The following is a 19,194-nucleotide window of genomic DNA, read 5'->3' as shown; positions in this document are numbered from 1 at the left end:
TTTTCAGGCCATGTAAAAATTCTTTAATTAATCTCGGAAGGGGCGACCTAATTCTTGCACCCGATGAAAACGGGTAAGATCGGCTATAATGTAATAATCTTAATCTTCGCTATCGTTACTTTTTCCCGAGCAACGCCGGGCTCATCTGCTAGTAAATAGATAACGAATATCAGTCAAATCGACAGCTAGCAGCCGTTTTGACATATGCCTTTCCTTAACTTGTCATTGTATTGTCTCCACTTCAACGTATATGAATTTAGTAAAAATAGAGCAAAAAATAATGAACGCAAAAGTAGGCAAATGCAAATATTTCCTAAGCAACTCTCTCTATCACACACAGAATGTAAAAGTAGTCCAATATTACTTAAACAACTCTCTATCTATCACACATAGCACACGTTCCGCACCGGATATATACCCAGTTCATGCAAATGCTAATTTTTAATTCGAATCCCTATTGTCACAACATAATCCTTTTCAATGATAATAAGTAACTATAATTGCTGTAAAAAACAATAATTCTCTTGCCTGATTTACTTTTTAAACACAAAAAACTGAACTAGTATAAATGCAAAAATATTATACTGATAGATATATATGATTCACTGATTTAAACACAGCACAGCCACTTGCTACTTCTCGAGACAAACTAACGTTAAAATCAAATATTGTCAATAATTTAAGCTCAAAGCAGAACTACACGTGCAATTGTCTTTTATGATAATTGCCGCTCAGCTTTTAGGAGCAGTCGCGTGGTATATTACAAACAAAAACAATAGCTTTGCGCTGTCACGTCAAAAGCCTTTTGGCGAGCACAGGCCAACAATGCATCTGCACCATATAAACCGAAATCAAAGGGTACCGAAAGCACTTAGGCAGAGGCGTGCGATAAATCATAAATCGTATACATCAATATCGGAATAACATAGACCAATATAATATAGAAAAGCGTTGCGTAAAAATTTTTAATTATTGAATGGTTCAAATATTTTGATTTCGCTGCTTATGCCGTCCCCTTGCGTTGCCGCTTCTCTGCATCATAGCACGGCACGGCCCTGAACATCTCATAAAACTAAAACTATAACATAGAAACTATTAGCGAATACATAGGTTAAATAATATTACTTTTTAGGATGGGTACACAACAGTATAGAGTACGTCCCTTAAAAAAAGTACGTTGTAAAGCATTATTGTTTTCTATTAGTAATCACATACGTTCAACGTGCGTACTTTTTAAGAGACGTATAATACATTATCTTATTGATGTAATCAAGTTACATCGGACGTCGAAACTGGTCAACCAACGTCATTGCATAAATAAGTGCAAGTGCCACACGAGCGCCAAGTGTAACGTCCATTTTGTACAAAATGTCGAATGATACTGAAATGTTAATATGTGAACTCGATAAGAGATCATTGTGGGATATTGCACACTAACATTACAAAATGAAAAGAAAAAAAACTCAGCGTAGATTGATATATGTTCAGGATAATAATTCATCGAAGGAATTTTTAGACATTCTGAAATAAGGGAAAAAAAACTTTTAAGAATATTCTGTAAGACGCTTAAATAATAAAGCTGGTAAGATTTGCTCGATTTTCCCGGCACTCAAAGGGGATTAAAGAAACCATTAGGGAGTCCGATAGTTTTCAATTATACTATAATATAAAATTTAAGTAATAAAAACATAAAAGGAGTAATTTTGTTAAATTATGATAAAAATCTCCATTTAAAAAATATTTAAGTTTAAGATACTGTATACTACGATACTAGCTCAAAGTTAAAATAATTATATGATGCCATCTGTTGTGAGATGTTATTAAAAAGATAACTTTACATTATTAGAATGGAGAAAAAAACTTAATTTTGCTGATAGGGACGTTTTTAAAAACATTGTAAATGCTAATAAAGAATAAACTTTTCATTAAGTATCTCCCTGCCTCGAGTTCCTTACTCCAAAATCAAATAGCATCAATGCCCCTTAGATACAAGTTACCATGCAAAATTTCGTTTCTTCTTGTCCCCCAGCCTTATAGTGAGATATCAAATTTGTTGAGAGTTCATTAAGTTTTAATAGCTTTATTAATTTGTCAAATTTTAAATGAAATTTAAGGAATACTGAATTTCCTATTTTTTAAAATTAATTTTATTATCTAATTTTAAAACAACCACCATTTTTTCAACTATTGTGTATGTATATATATATATCAACTTTTCATTTTTCTATTGAGACTATTGTCTATGATTTTATACAAAATAAAGTATTATACAGTAAAAATATAACATATGGTTTACAAAAGTAATTCATTCTTTTCCTATTTTCAGATTTCTAAGTAAAAATTATTAAACATTTACTAAAAAATCTTTAATATTGATAAATTTTTACATATGTTTTTCTATAGAAAAATAGCAAACAGTTCAATTATTATTTATATACAGTATAATTATGGTTTATTATCTTCTAATTTTTTAATAATTAATGAGAGTCCATGTCTTAAAGATTGATCTAATCCAACACCTCGTTTCTTTTCAATTATCTGAACTTGCTTTAATAAAATAGGGATCAAATCTGTAGAAAGCTTAGGAAATTGTCCAGATAAATCCTGCATCAGTTTAAAGACACGATTTGTCTTCCATGGTAGATTATGTTGTAAAAATGTTTCTAGAGAAGGTAACAAAAAATCAGTCCTGAAATCTAAACCAAGTTCATTTTCACAAGTTTTAATCATTTTTAAAATGAATTCCATTAATTGTTGATCTGTGAAATTATCTTCATTTAATAGCAATTGATCCAAAAATGATGGTAGTAACTTTGATATTAAATTCTTTTTCTGTGTGAAATTTATGTAATTAAAAAGTTCAGTAAGAAAAAGAATACTTAAAGAAAAATGTTGATAAGAACTGCCTCCTCTTTTAATAAAATGATCTCTTATAACTTCAATTACAAAGATCATAAATTCACTTGCAACTGTAGAAGGTAACTGTATTAAAGTTTTAAGCAAAGGATGAATCTTTGCAGTAAGATTTGTTTTATCACGTTTTATTAAAAATCGAGGCAAATATTGGATGATAATATCCTTTAATTTCCTCTGTATATAAGGATCGGTAGAAAAATTCATCTTTGTTAAGCCTCGTACAAATGATGCCATATGTTCTTCAATAGATCCAAGTAGAACAGAAGGTACTTCTTTATTTTTGACATAAATCACATGTGGAAGTATGACAGTATCTATTAAAGTTGGTAATATGCAATCTGGTTTTGACTTTACATATAAAACTGGGGCACAATGTTCAACAAGAGAACTACATAAATTATAAATATGAGAAATCATTTCTCTAGAAATATTAGTAGGAGTCTTTAACAAAGCTGTCAATGATAAAACAAAATCTTGTAAAGCATAGTGTAAAATATTTTTCAATGCTAATTTTTCTTCTGTTGAAAAATTGGGAAATTTGCAACAAAAGTGAATAAATAACTCATCATGCTTTTCCCCATGATAATCAATTTGCTTTAAAAAGTTAGATGGTTGTGGCAACAAAGTTAATAACTGAGTAAATTCTTGCATTTTTTTTGATGGTGGGATAATACATAAGCAACAACGGAACCATGATCTGATAACAATATTACATTGAACTGTAGCAAAAGAACCTAAAATTTCTTTCTCTTTTAAGATTATGCATAAATAATCACATATCATATCTGCATTAATTTTGAAATTTGATCCAAAATAGTTAAATAATTCTGAAAAGTTAAGTTTACTATTTAAAACAGGTATTTTCAGCAAAATCGAAAAGTAAGTTAAAGTAGAGGTAATCAATGCAGTCTGAGGTAAAGGTGAAGGAGTAATTGCATGTCCATAAAGAAATGGAAGCACATATTCACATATCATACTAAAAATTTTAATATAATGATCATGAATGGATGATTGAATTTCATTAAATATTATATTTGGACATTTGTTTATTTGGAAAATCAAGTAAAGTTTTTTCAATACAATTTCAATTGTTGATAATAATGGCCCAAGACTATTCCCTTTACATTTAGATAAAAGAATATCTAAACCTTTTTCAAAAAGTAGATATTCAGATAGTGTCAATGAGTCACTATTATGTATTACATTTTGAACACCTTCAAAATATGTATTAATGAGTAACATAAGTGAATGCTGATTTTCATTTTGGCTGAAATTAATACAAACTTGATTAAAATGATCACTTATATTGTTTGTTAAAGGTGAGATGTCGATATTTCTTCCCTGATATATTGCCATCAAAGTGAATATGGCCTTCCAAGAAATCATTTCTTTATTAATTCCCATACTACCCTTGCGAATTATGACTGCTAAATCACACAATTTCGAACCAATATCCGATAAATCTGTAGTGTCGGCAAGAACAAGAAATAATGTAAAACAATTAAAAATTCCTATTTCTGAGAGTTCTTTCATCCGACGAGAATGAAATTTGCTATATACTCTACCTTTAATTTGTCGCCAATAATTATTCTTATCACTACCAATTTTGCTTAATTGTAAACTTAGAAGACGTAAAAATATTTGAAATATTGTATCCGACATTTTTATTTTATCTTTATTATTTACTATTTCTTTAATTTCTTCTAACCACAGCTGACTTGATTTTTTTGTAAAAGCCATTGATTGAATACCAAACTTTAATTGAAAAGACTCATTAATTTTCTTCAAAAAATAATCAATTATAGGTAGGATAATGTCTATATTTGTTTCCCAACTGCTACACATTATGTGACAACAATGAAGAATGCAACGTATTTGTGCATCATCATTTTTTTCTAAATGAGCAGATAATGATAAGTTTATTAAACTTTGAATACTAGAATAATTTCTTTGAATTTTAATATCTGAAATATAATTACCAATAGAATCATATTTATATAAAGATGCAATATGTGTTAATAACCACATACAAAATCCAATAGGATTAGTACTCTTAAATGATTCAGGTTCTAAAATAAATAATTCTAGAAGAATATCATCATTGTCCACATTAGGTAAAGATGGTGATAATATTCTTTGAAACAAATAATGAATGTGGTTCCAAAAGCATTTGTTTTCTTGTTTTTGTCTATAATCCAATAAATGAATTATCATAATCCATATTTCATAGATACAGGTGCATGTAAACGGTGTTACAGTTTGATAATCAGATGGCAATAAATTATTATGACAATTTACAGCTACAAAACATAGATCCCATAGTAGTAGTAAAATTACCTGAGAAAAAAAATCTTCACATCCAGGTATTAAAGGTCTCGAATAATCAACCAGTAGGTTGAGCTCATTCTTTGTCACAACAGTATCTATAACATACAATAATTCAACGGCCGACCACCAAATATCCAAATATAAATGAAAAAGATGATATGCCGAAGTAGATGCATTGCCATTCTGAGATACTCCCAAACAAATGACGTGTTTAGGTAAATCACTGATTCGGCCAAGAAACATCAACAATCCTCTCCACTCTTTTAAAAGAACTGTCAACAAACCCAGAAGATTGAAAGTTGTGGATGATGATAAATATTTGTATTTATGACTAGTCAAATTAATAACAAAAGCTTTTACATGATGTAAAAAAGGGAAGAAATTCTTTCTGATATGAAAACATTCAGATGAATTTATACCAAATAAGGAATTTTTAGAAACTTGCTGAGTAATAGCCTGCATCATAGATATGTATTTTTTAGCCATTGAGACGATTGATTCCAAATGATTCACGATAGATGATTTGACTATTGTCATTCCAAATACTTCACAACATTCATCATCATTACTGTAATCGTATAATTCGCTCCTTAATAATCTATTAAAATAACCGCTTTTTAAATAACCATCTTCGTTCAAATCGCAATTCGTCACATTTACAGTTCCTTTGCAAGAGAAATAGCGAAATGTTCTCGGAGTGCATTCTTCCAACGGAGGCGATGATGGAGGCGTAAGAGCTGAAGAATCACTCGTTAATCCCTCCATTTTTACGAATTTTCCAAATATCTGTATATATTATTTTAAGCACATTTTAACTTATCTTTACGAATCGCAAAACACATGTCACCAAGAGTCGCCATTGTCGATTTTTACCGCCAACGTTTCTTATTGGTCGAGTTTAATCATCTCCCGTAGATTTCGATTCGTGTGATTTTAATAAATTAAAAATATCACATGTAAATAATTACTTAATAATAATAGTTATAATAAATAAATTTTAAGATAATGCTAAAAAAAGTTTTTAAATTACGCCATCTGGTGTGATACTCGTTAAATTTCCACTGAACAAACGTAAGAAATGTGATATTTGCTGATAAATATTTCGCCGAATTAAAAATTATTTGATCAAATAAACAAAAGTTTATTTTTGTTATAAAATAGCTTATATGTTTGTGAATTAAAATGTTCTGTCAAATTTACCGTAAAATATGCAAAATTTAAATCAGATACAGTACAGTACTAATTTGAGGTGGAGAGCATATACAGTATTTTAAACGAAATAAATTTAAAATATTATTAAAAATTACAGCCCGGCATTGTGACGATGTCACAATAAACAATTGCTCGTTAATATCGTATTTAATAAACGTGAAAAAATCTACGTATCATTTAAACATTTTAATCCAAACAAAAACATCTGAGATTAAAAAATTATGACAATTTAGATGACAGTCAAATTTTTTTCATAAGGGGTGAACAACAGCTGGGCGACAGTTATCGGCAGCCTGATAGTGAGGGACGGGCCTGACATATGCAGACGGATCACCAACGAAAAGACATACCCGGACGGACTTGATTCCGGGTCCCAGAGTGACCCGTCCGGACTTGATTCCGGGTCCCAGAGTGGTGGTTGCTGCCTTGACCGCTCGGCCATCCGGCCGTCAATGTAAAAATGGTTAATATTTATGAGTTATAAGGTATGACTTATAACTCAAATTATCAGTTAATTCCATAGGGTGCAATCTATACAACTTTCGAACTTTTATACTCTTGTATTAATGTATAATGTAATGTATTTTTAATTTTATGTAATTGTTCTCCGTTTTTATGTATATTTGTTAATTTTGGAGGGTAGATATCAACTGTTCTTCAAAACTTTTCTATTTGGAGGGTAGATATCAACTGTTCTTCAAAACTTTTCTATTTACTTGTAAAAATAAATAAATTACGTAACGTGTATAAATATGTTTGTTAACTATAAAATGGGGTATTTTTTTAACTCGTTTAACTATTAATAATCGTGTTTCAATATCCATGATTATTTTTGTAATTAATCAAATGGTGTCATAATACTGTGCATCAGATTTTGAAAATACAGTACCAAACCATCAATTTTTCTTATTTTGATTTGCATTTCAACAGATTTAAAAGTATTCTTAAGTGCTGATAAGTTTATTATTATGTTTTTAAGATCTTAGACATATAAAAATAATCACACAATAAAATTGTATAAGCATTTTCCAAGTAAAACAGTTTTTGTTGATCGCACGTAGACTAAAATTTCGATAATTTATTTTTGAAATTTGTTTAATTTAATATAATTAAAATTGATTACTATTTAAGAAGTGCTATTGCGATTATTGTATTTGTGCTACGATTATGTGATTCAGCACGATTTTTACAGAAGATATGTTTGATATGAACCAATCACATTCAATATAATATATAACTCATAATTTATGTACAGTACAGTACTTTGCGTTGCAGTTTTATTCAAACAACAGTGGCCAATATTTCTTATTTTCCATGTTAGTTGACCCCTTTGCTAAATTTCTGGCTGCATTACTGGGTAGTATTGACTCTAACTTAGAAATTGACAGAAAAATTGAAATATTACATAAAATTAAAAATACAATACAGTGGGTGACGGGTTAACGAACATAATGCATTCCAAGGACTTTGTTCGTTAATCGATTATCGATTTACCACAGGTTTTTATGGGAATTTGATTCGCTCTGGGGACGTAGCAAGCAAGTATATATGTAATAATAAAAATACATATATACACAGTCTTGCATTTTTATTAGATGTTTTTTTTCCGTTTGTGGGAGTTAAAGAATCTGTCCAACGTCGATTGCTTCTCTTTTCTTCAAGATTTTTCAGAAGCAATTAATAGCATTGTAATTGCAGCAATCTCCAAGCCTATTAACCTCATTTTGGTCTGGATGCCCATTGTTCTGACATCCACCCACTTCCTCAAAAGATCTTTAATTGCTTGAGACTTCTTGATATATCTTCCATAGCTAAGACTGTTTACTGTAGACCTGTTCAAGCCATACTGCTTAGCAACATCAGACATCTGCCCACTCTCTACCTTGGCTATTATCTCTTGCTTGGTTTCTACGGTGAACACAGTTCTTGACACTCCACTCTTTTTATGCTCCATAATATTATCAGTTTCTTTTTTAAATAATAAGTTCAGAAAAGCACTTACAAAAATTCAGAGAACAGAAATCAACTAGCACACAAAAAATTTAAATGCAAGGCCAGAATGAAATTTGAAATTAAAACATTAACGAATATCCAATGGGACAGTTAAACCTTTGCCTTTCGTAAATAAAAACCAATGCAAAACTTAAGGAGTATCTGCCCGACAGTGTCGTGAACACTATAAAAAATTATTTGTGAAAAAGATAAACAAAAAGCTGGAATTACAAGGGAGAGTTTCAAATTCGGAAGAATACTATCTGATTGGTATTGGGTTCAGCATCAATGCTGACGTCTCCAGAGCTCCAAAAAGTTTCGAATTGTTACCTGGAGACAAGAGAAGACCAATCAGTATTCACTATTTTATGTTGCTTCTTTTTTTGTATGTTCTGTGTTCATTATCCAAACATAAAAATCTTTCGCAAAAGTGTTCGTTATCCGAACTGTTCGTTAACTGATCACCCACTGTATTATTATTCTGCCCAGGGCTAGATTTAACAATCAGAGGCCTGTGGACAAATTTAAAGGGGGGCCCCATTGTGAGTAGGCAAATTTGATCATTTAGAAAATTTACACAAAATACTGTACTTTCAACTAGATATCAACTAGGAAGTTGTAAATTTCATTTAAAAATAAGGTTATTGTAAACATACATATGTTTTATTGTGTAAAACTAATTATTTTAATTTAATTGAAAAATACCTATGTAAAATTTTTTCCCGAAATTTTCTGATGTTTCATAGGTTTTTTCCCTGGTTTGGTTTTCTCTGCTGTGGCCCTCATGATTAGGCCGCACTACGCTGTCGCAGTAATAGAAAAAAAGTTATGTTTAAACATAGTTTTGTGGGGGCCCTGGGCAGTGGCCCCAAATGCCCTTATGTAAATCTAGCCCTCATTCTACCTAAGACTAAATTCTTACATCACAATCACATTGTTTAACTAATATCTTGCATGAATAAGTTTTGTGAAGATTTTATTTTATATATATCTGTTCACCTACACCTACATTTAAACATTTAAAATAAGAGTTTTATTTATACAATTCTGATGATGAAATTGAATATATTTCATTTTATCTACTTCAAAGATGCTTGTTCCAATGAAATGACGGCAGTAGCAAGTTCATTGGCTTTGTTTACTCCAAACATAAATGTCTCTTTCCAATTGTCAACTAAAAAAATACAAAATATTCAAAAATAAATAATGTTTAATCATTCCTAATATATAAAATGTAAATTAATAATTAAAAATAATACTTACTTCCATTAGATTTAGCTATTTCTTTCATTTTGTCTAAATAATCAGAAAATTCTTTTAATTTCTCTTTCATAACTATTTGGTCATCTAATTCTTGTTTTAAAATTGCTTTCTTTTGTTGATTCTAAGAAATTAATAATAATAATAATAACATATATGTTATTATTTAATTATTATTATGATTATCTCTTATAGTAATATGAAAATGCAAAATCTACTTGAATTATTTTCTGTTTTAATGTTTCAATTTCTTGTGAGAGATGGTTATGTTCTTCAACAGAATGAGAGTTCTGATGAACAGAATCTTCTGGTAAAATTACATTTTCAGGAATATGAAGAACATTTGCCATTAAATATACCTATATAAATAAAATATAAGAAGAAAAGAAGATAAAATTATTTTTAATAACTGAAACTCAAAAGAATCCCATTGCAACATGATATTAAAATTTTCTCAAATTGTCATTACATAAATACACTTAAACAGATTAAAAAAAAGCTTAAAAATTAAACAGAATGAGTGTCACTGTGGTGAATTTACTATACAACTATATAATAATTTGTAAATAATAATTTGTTATGTAATTTATAATAAATAATTGTACTAAATTATAAATCAGACCTAATATTAAAGAAGCAAAATCAATATGAAATTATTTATTGTGACATCACCACAATGCTGGGCTGCAATTTTTAATCATATTTTAAATTTATTTAATTTAAAATATATTCTCTCCACCTCAAATTAGTAGTGGCTTGCCCCTGTACATCATACTTTTCCTTTAACAATAGTCTGCTGGTCATCTACCAGTAATGCCTTTTGGGGTGAAATTTTTGAATTGAAATAACATGACATTGTTTGAATTGAAATAACATAAGGTTTCCATATCTAGTCTTGTCTTTCATCTAACTCTGTTCCCAAGATTAAGAAAAGATAGGACAGATGGAATTTATAGGTCTACAATTTTTTCAAATTGCAGACCAATCATTATAATCAACATTCTTATAAATTATTTTTTTATAATAAATGTTTATGATTGAAAAAAGTAAAAATTCCAAACCTCCATCAAAATAAACAGAGTCCCACTAGTCCGAACATCACTAATCTGAACATGTTTCAGTTGGTGGAGAGGAAACTTTTCAGCTCGCAAAATATATATTTTTTGTATTTTCCAGTTGAATTTAAATGGTATTAATGGTACGAAAAAAATTTAGAGTACCAAAAAAAAAAAAAAAAAAAATTGTATTTTATTGTAATACTGTACAATATTAATAAGTCAGTGTTTGACATGGCCTATTAAAACAGCAGATCTGTACAGTACTTACACAAAAAAACAAACAAAAGTCATTGATGGTGTTGGAACTATATAAACTGAACATTTTACTGCTTGCTTCTGCATTATTTCAATTATTCGGCTAATCCGAACAGGGCTCGATCCCAATTAGTTTGGACTAGCGAGACTACTGTATATATAGTTTTTAATCCATTAATAGATAATATTTATGTTCATTTAAAACTTTCATTTCAAATGTTTAGTTTGACCAAATATATATCATCAAGAAATATTTAAATAGATATTTTGAAAATAAAGTATATATATTACATACAGTAAAATGTTATTTCGACATCAGATAATTCGAAGTCAAGTCTAGTTCCTGGCTGAGAGAATAGGATTTTGCATATATTTTAGTTCAGATAAATCGAAATACGTGTACAAGGAAATTCAAAGTCATTATCTAGTCTGGTAAACCTGCACAAATATCATTTAATCTGAAATCTCGCATCATATTACATGTTTATAAAGAAAATTTTCATGCCCATGTAGTATTTTCAGTTTTGGTTTTACCAATTATAAATTGTTCATTTATTGGACATCTGTTCAAGATCATCATACAGCATTGTCAATGCAGGGAGAATCTTTATTTTTTATAAAAAAAATCTGTTTGGCATTTAATTATTTTGGGCATTTTTCACAGAAATCTATTGTTTCAATAATTCCAAAGATTAAATAAATGTCTTCATATTTACAATAGAATGCATACTTACAGCTTTAGCTGTTAATAGTTTGTTTTCATCACATCACACGATTTTCGTAATCTCAAACTTAAGACAGTCATTTCTTTTTAGAACTAACCATTGGTCCTCTAGACAAAATTTGCAAGCAATTCTTATTGAAGCATTTAAGCTTCTTGTGTGTTATTTTCAGATCTTACTTTGAATGAAGTTTGGTTACATTTTCATTGTTTTTATTAAGTATACACCAACTGACAGTTTATCCAAAATAACTAAAATTACTAACTAATAACTCATAGTATTAATGCATTTGTAATCAAATGGATGAAATTATATAAGATAACTCTTGAATAAAATTATGACATTAAAAAAGATTCAGATAATTTGAACCCAGATAATTCAAAATTGTGTTATTTTGGTCCCTTAAGTTTCGAAATGAGATTTAACTGTTAGTTTTTCAACAAACCAAATCTTTTTAAAATACATTTTACAATACATAACTATTCAGCAAATTCTTAAAAAACTATTTCTTCAATTTTTCTAGAAAAGTATTCTTCTAAAAGATGAATTATTTGATTCCAAAAATGCTTAAGCAATTACAAAGAGACAATTTTAAAGGAAAATTGAAAGAATTCAGAGTTAAGTAAAATAAATAATTTAAAACAAAAACAAAACTAGTTACAAGACTTATATGAAAGAAGGACTCAGGACTGTTCATTCATAATGAAATATAATCAAAATTAGATTGTATGAAAACCAATTCCGACTATTAAATTTGAAATTTACATATATGTTATGGACTAAGCAATTAATATGGGCATTATAAACAATGCCCAGTCATTACGAATAATGACAAAACATTATCAGGCATTGTAATAAATTTCATGTTCTTTATCGTGATTTATCATATTGACTGGTCAATATGAATACTGCTAACATCTGTCAGGCAAAATGATGATGATAATGATACTTTGAAAAATGATCATTCAACAAAATATTACATTTTTTTACACCATATACCAAAATGACATTCCGAAAGTTTCATTTAAGTTGATTTTTATAACAAAATAACATTAATTATTAACAAAATGATTTAACAAAAAATATTAATACAGTTAAAAACTGGAATATTTTTTAAAAGTATTATTAAGTGAAATTTTCACAAATTTTGTTGAATGTGCAAAGTAATTGCCAAAGTTACTAAATAGAATCATTATTAAAATAAATTATGTAGTGTATGTTGATTAAGAAAAAGTTTAATGTAATAAATATACCTACATTAATATAAACCTCATAATATGAACAAGATTTTCTTAAAATACTTTGAAATAATTCATAAAAATAATTTGTAATGAAAAAAGTGGACTTTTTTGAAAATCAAATTGCCCAAAAGGTAATGTAGCTTTATGCTGGTTAATTTAATAAATTTAAAATCAATATTTATCAGGCTGTGCAGCCATTTTAGTCATTATTCATAATGGCCAGGCATTATGAATAATGACTTATTAATCACTTGGCCCATAACATATATATAAACTTTTGTTAAAAAGTTCAGATATAGAAAAGTTCTTTAGTGTTCATGTTAAGATAAAATTCATCAAAATCATAATTCCTGTATTAAATATCATTATTTTGTCAAAAATATAAATAATTCAATATTTACAATTTGAAAACATTATAAATTCTATCATAATAATGGAAATTGTTATGCATTTTATTTGATATAATAATGGAATAGTATATATATTTTATTAAAATATTTTACTTTATAAAAGGAAGTTTGTTTATTGTTGTAAACACTGTTTATAAAGTTTACTTTATAAACAAAGTCAAATGGGCTTAATTCATGCTTCAAACGAGACAGACAGATCCTTCTCAGAGCTGTAGAACATACCCAAAAGGAGTAAAAAAGTCAAAAGAAACCATACCTCTACAAACAACCCTTGGCGAGATACACCCCCAAAATCAGGTCGCACAAGATCACAAGTAGCGTCACTCCACTCAGACCATTGTGTTTAGTCACTTAACCCACACAACCATGCCGGCTTCAAGTAGCCAACTCGACTGTTCGTGGAGTACTCGATGATATATATAGCTTTAGGGGCTGGGGGACTTGACCCCATCCGGGCACCGAGGTTCAAGCAATAGCAAGCTCCAAAGTACACAACTACATGCAGAGCATCGGTCAAGGCACGCCATCGCTCACCTCGACAACACAGAGAACAGAGAATAGGCAGTATACCGATACACATTAAAAACAGACCTTTGGAGGCAAATATCTCGCAAAGGGTCGCACATACAGGTACGGTTCCTTTGACTTTCCTTCAATGTACAATTCTTGGAAGTGCGAAACCCCTCATTCAGAGCTGGAATCTTACCATAGAACGGATTATGTTGTATTATTCATCGAATATAGATATAAAATTATTGAGATAATTATGAAATAATTAGATGTTTCAAAGAACACGATAATTACTCATTAACAACTACATAACATTAACCCATTTATTTTTCTTGTCATATTCTTAAATTAATTAAAAAAAAACAAAATCTGCTTACTTCTAATTTATCAAGAGCTTTATTTAAGTATTCTGTCAGACGTTGGTGAATAGACTCTGATCCGACTTTAATCTCTTCTTCTGTCATTACATCGCCATACTAGTTATAATTCAAACAGATTAATATTTAATTCGTATTCAAAAATGTTTCAGTTCTTACAAAGCATTACCTTCTGCGAGAGATGTTCTTGAACTTCGCTCAGCGAATTCCGAGTGTAATCATAAATCGCATTATACACTAGAAAAAAAGAAATGAACGTATATTAATATGTGCGTGTATTTCTGAGGAGATATTACCTCACAACTTACTGCCATCAGTAAATGCCCTGGTAGGAAAGCCAAAAAACTGGGCTTCGTATTCTGCTTCGTTAAACTCTTCAATTACCGATCTCGAAAGACTACAGTTCGATAGATCTTCCATTTTGAATCAAAATTTCCGCCTTTTTGTCTTCAGTGTTGCCAAATCGTAAAACTTTTTTGAAATTGATTTTAATTTTACGCTATTTTATATTCTGACTTTTTTTACATTTTTTCGTCTGTTTAATTAATTGACTTATATACAAAATTGTAATTCAGAAAATATCAATATTTATCAATAAAATATAATTATGTCGGTAGAATGGAAGCAATTATTTTTAAAAAGGAGTCACATGATAAGAATTTTTATCCGTAATTTAACAAGTTTATCTTAAAATATACTTTTTTTTAAATGCAAGTTTAATAAAATAAAAAAAAACGGCCGAATAGCCGAGCAGTTAACTAATCCTACCTGAGCGGTGTCAAATTACCGCTCTGGAACTCAAGAAATTTCGGGGGTTAATATCAAACTTTCGATTTTTATGTGGAAACCATTTTAGATAATTTTTTTATTTTGTCATTTTTATTAAAAGGTAATTATTTCATATTTGTAATTTAATTATTAATCGATTATTGTTTTGTATACATACACTAAAGGTTTCATGGATTGGCAACCTGTTTCATTTACGAAACTTATCATGATGATAGCTTCGGAGAGGAAGATTTAAATTACTTAAAAACGTTTTGTTTAACTCGTAGAAAAATATATAGCGAAATGTAAGAACATATTTAATAATAGGTAGCTAAGTTTGGCGTCAAAATAATAATGTATTAATAATTAATTTTAAATCACGTGAAGTTTTTAGGGGCTGTCCATAAATGTCAGGCCGGTTAGGGGAATACATGAGGGTGTGTTCAGAGTGTGACGATACGTTTTACATTTATAATTAATTAGTATCATAGTGCTTTTTTAAACCAGAAGATGGTAGTCAAGATCTTGATTCTGACAACATTGAAATGGACTTGAATGACAATATAACAATCACTCGGCCCACCAGTGGCCAAGGGGTTTCGTTCTCTGAAAACTGGGAGTTCGGTTGTGGGTTCGCACCTCACCAAGACAGGCTGGCCATGTGGAGTTTTCCGAGTTTTCTCCACGTTTATAACACCTGAATAGGGGCCAGTTTCTCTTACAAGACCTCCTGGAAGGCATTTTCCCTCGCATAACATTGCGCCCCAGAGAAGGCAACGGGAAACCACTCTGGCTGTAACTTTCCCTTGAAACACCTCGGCATATTACTAACTTACTAACCTACGCCAGGTGTCGCCGACATCAGGAATCTGATATGGCATACACAGAATTTCCCTTTGGTTGATAAGCTCTTGACTTATGAACTTGATCTCAACTTTCCCGTGCTCGGAATTTGACGAAAATTTATTTCACACTTTAAAAATAAAATAGTCCATAAAACAAAAAGCGATTTATAATATAAATAAATTTACATTTTAAAAAGTTGCAATATAAAATCGTAAAGTTCCCATTCTATGGCAGGAAAACTTTAGTTTCTCACAAAAAATGACAAGTACAACTATGCTGCTATATTAAAAAATTGTAAAAAATACTCCGTCCCAAATATCTTAAATGTGTTTGAAAGATCAGTTGGTTGATTATGTTTCTTGGCAAATTGCTAGACTAATTTAGACTTCTGGAATTTCACAAAAGTAAACTTTTAAGAAATGTGTAAGTCGAATAAATAGCTTGTGACTTATTGTTTTTAGCTGTACATATGATGTAACACAATCTGTACACCAACGGTAGTAATTGGGACTCATCATATTCATTATATTGGACTAGAGTATTATTCCAAGGAGAGTTTTTCTCTAACTTCAAAGCCAAGTTCACACATGCAGCTGCCACAAGAGACGGAGAACAGGGTGCAAGATCATATTTAACAATTGTAGTCGCCATTAAATATTTTGCTACAGAGTGTGTTCTGGTATCAACATTACCAATGTTGTAGTATATCCTCAAGAAATACAATGGAAGAGGTCTTACTACAGAAATGTCAAAAACACTTGACATCCAAATTTCCATTGCTAAAATTTGTTCTTTTCTACAGCATTTATTTGTAATGTCTTCCAAACAACATAGTTGTATGGGCCATTGTTCTTCATATTTTGATGCAATGAACATGGCAGTGGCATGAATTTGACAAATATTTATAATTTTATTTACAGAAATGTTCCCGTTAACCTTGAAATGCTATCCGATTCGGCAATTTTAAGTGATAGAATTTTAATTAAATCTCTTTCCTGTCACTCTAATTTACATTACCTTATATCAGTCGTTCTCAACCTGAGGGTAGAATGACTCTCTCACAGGTTCCTAAGACCATCGGAAAACAGATATTTACGATGGTCTTAGGAACTGAGACCTCGCTCCTCTATCCATTTCCAGGAAGATCCACCCACATGCAGGTACTCCCACATACGAGTACCCAGCATAATGAGATCATCGCTCCAACCGTACCACATACACCCTGTACAAATACAGATGTATGTGACAGGGTTGGCACCATAATGTACTTATGCAGACCAGTCACACATGTGTTGAAAGCAGCAGTATTGGAGGTAAAACAACACTTCATGAATTATAAGGGGCCGTCCATAAATTACGTAAGGGCGATTTCGGCCATTCTAGACCCCCACCCACCCCTGTGTAAGAAACCGTAATATTTTCTTTGATTCCCCCCTCCTTTTTCCTATCTTATGTAATATTTAGGCATGATTTAAAAATAAAAGATTTTAACAAAACAAATTTTTTTTATGAAACCCTAAAAATCTTAGGTCCAAAATATATAATTATTAATTAGTTAATTAATATGTACTATTATTTATAAAGACTTTATGTGAACAAATTTAAAAATATAAAAATTTAGTAAATTCAAATGAACGATTTATTTTAAGAACTTTATTTTTTAATTACCAACAATCTTTTCGTTATTATCATCATTAATCAACATCATAATATTCATTTTTATATTAATTTTAATTTTCACAAAAGGACGCAAAAAACTTTGACAGATCGACTAGCTACTACACGTGTAAACAGAAACGTCATACAAAACAAAACGAGAGAGAAACCACCATACTGCCTTTCTTCCCATGATAAAAAATGTGTAGAACTTGAGTCTGCTACTGTTGTTATTCTATCATGTCACACGAGATGGCATTGGTACAACGAGCGTTCTTAACAGAAACCGTCAAATTGAAGCCAAATTCAAAACTCCACCACTCAACGAGATCAAAAAATAAGAATATTACGTAAGACGAGATCCATTAACCCCCTACCCCTGAGTAAGAAATCGTAAGAAATCCTTGACCCCACCTACCCCAAAATACCTTACATAATTTATGGACGGCCCCTAATTACTGGGTAAATGTAAAATCATATAGTGTAAAATCATCAACTAATTCAACAAGAAAAAAATATTTGTACCATGGGAACTTAATCTGAATGCTGATCAGTCTTTTTATATTCAGCTGTAGTTGATGTGAATACTGCCCCCTTGTGATAGTAACAGGTATGTAAAAAAAAAAACAACACAGAGAATGGTAAACTGTAGGAAACTTTAATGAACTGTATTGACTGAACTATGCCATGTATCATCTTTTGTATTATTAAAGCTATTGTTGTATATTATTTTCATTAGCAAACCATTAAATGACAATGACAATGGATTGTGTAGAGAAGAACGTTAAGAAAAAAATATACTGAGGATTTTTTAGTGTGGTTTTACCTCGGTAATTAGAGCAGAAATTGAGAAACCGCAATGTGTTATTTGTTGTGAAGTTCTATCAGTTGAATCTATGAAGCCGAACAAACTAAAATGCCATTTAGATAGCAAGCATCTGAGCTTTGCCGGCGAGGATACCAACTATTTTAAAGCAAAGCTGGTGGACTCAAGAAAGCTAGACTTGGCACTGGTGGCAAGTACCACAAACAAAGTGTAGCAGCCGTTGAAGCTTCATATTTGGTGGCAATCAGAATCACCAGAGCTATGAAATCTCACACCATTGCTGAGGATTTACTGTTGCTAGCAGCCAAAGACTGAGTTATGATCAGAGATGAATTTGTTACGAAATTTGTGCAATTTCCTTATCTAACGACACTGTCTGCAGAAGAATAGATGACATGTCTGCTGATATTCTTGATCAGGTAATCCAGGAAATTAAATCTGTTCCACTTCCAATATTTAGTATCCAGCTTGATGAATCTATAGATGTTGCAAACTGTTCCCAGTTACTGGTTTACATGAGGTATATTAATGATGGCGAATTTAAAGGTGAGTTTATTTTTGCAAACCTCTTGAAACGACAACTACCTCACATGATGTATTTGACACAGTTCATTTCTGAAAGAGCATAAGATCTCTTGGGAAAAGGTTTGTGGTGTTGGCACAGATGGTGCTCCAGCTATGCTATGATGTCGATCTGGATTTCAACGTTTGGTACTGAATGAGTCACCAAAAGTCATCGGAACTCACTGTATGATTCATCAGCAAATATTAGCAACGAAGACACTGCCATAAGAGTTACAAGAAGTAATGAAAAGTG

General features: G+C 30.4%; 3 protein-coding genes across 4 annotated transcripts in view; 1 reads left to right on the top strand and 2 right to left on the bottom strand.

Annotated features, from left to right (window-relative positions):
* Positions 1-2,198: 2,198 nt before the first annotated feature.
* On the bottom strand, positions 2,199-6,243 carry LOC136988967 (protein MMS22-like). The gene has a single exon (XM_067286984.1). The coding sequence runs from the start codon at positions 6,007-6,009 to the stop codon at positions 2,446-2,448; it is 3,564 nt and encodes a 1,187-aa protein (XP_067143085.1). The 5' UTR covers positions 6,010-6,243; the 3' UTR covers positions 2,199-2,445.
* A 3,155-nt stretch (positions 6,244-9,398) lies between these two features.
* Positions 9,399-14,955, bottom strand: LOC136988985 (protein MIS12 homolog). Its single transcript, XM_067287002.1, has 6 exons — positions 14,590-14,955; positions 14,451-14,518; positions 14,282-14,380; positions 9,927-10,067; positions 9,712-9,832; positions 9,399-9,622 (listed from the first exon to the last, which is right to left on the bottom strand). Exons 1-6 carry the CDS (start codon positions 14,699-14,701, stop codon positions 9,528-9,530), a joined length of 636 nt encoding a protein of 211 aa, XP_067143103.1. The 5' UTR covers positions 14,702-14,955; the 3' UTR covers positions 9,399-9,527.
* Positions 14,956-15,239: 284 nt separating this feature from the next.
* Positions 15,240-19,194, top strand: part of LOC136989048 (fanconi-associated nuclease 1-like) — a 54,784-nt gene continuing 50,829 nt past the window's right edge. The window contains exon 1 of one of the 2 annotated variants that reach the window (XM_067287134.1): positions 15,240-15,376. The gene's annotated coding sequence lies outside the window, so the exon portion shown is untranslated. The remainder of the gene's footprint in view (positions 15,377-19,194) is intronic. The other variant, XM_067287133.1, reaches the window with a different exon arrangement.

The sequence above is a fragment of the Centruroides vittatus genome, unplaced genomic scaffold, assembly GCF_030686945.1.
Source record: "Centruroides vittatus isolate TY-2023 unplaced genomic scaffold, ASM3068694v2 scaffold_435, whole genome shotgun sequence".
Lineage (NCBI taxonomy): Eukaryota > Metazoa > Arthropoda > Arachnida > Scorpiones > Buthidae > Centruroides > Centruroides vittatus.
This window is presented reverse-complemented; position numbering and strand designations above follow the sequence as displayed.

Excerpts from the sequence above, each read along its gene's own strand:
- LOC136988967 (XM_067286984.1), bottom strand. The coding sequence starts at position 6,009 with ATGGAGGGATTAACGAGTGATTCTTCAGCTCTTACGCCTCCATCATCG.
- LOC136988985 (XM_067287002.1), bottom strand. The coding sequence starts at position 14,701 with ATGGAAGATCTATCGAACTGTAGTCTTTCGAGATCGGTAATTGAAGAG. Across the intron at positions 14,381-14,450 it reads AAGAACATCTCTCGCAGAAG|TATGGCGATGTAATGACAGA; the intron begins GTAATGCTTTGT and ends AATTATAACTAG. Across the intron at positions 9,623-9,711 it reads AATAGCTAAATCTAATGGAA|TTGACAATTGGAAAGAGACA; the intron begins GTAAGTATTATT and ends GTATTTTTTTAG.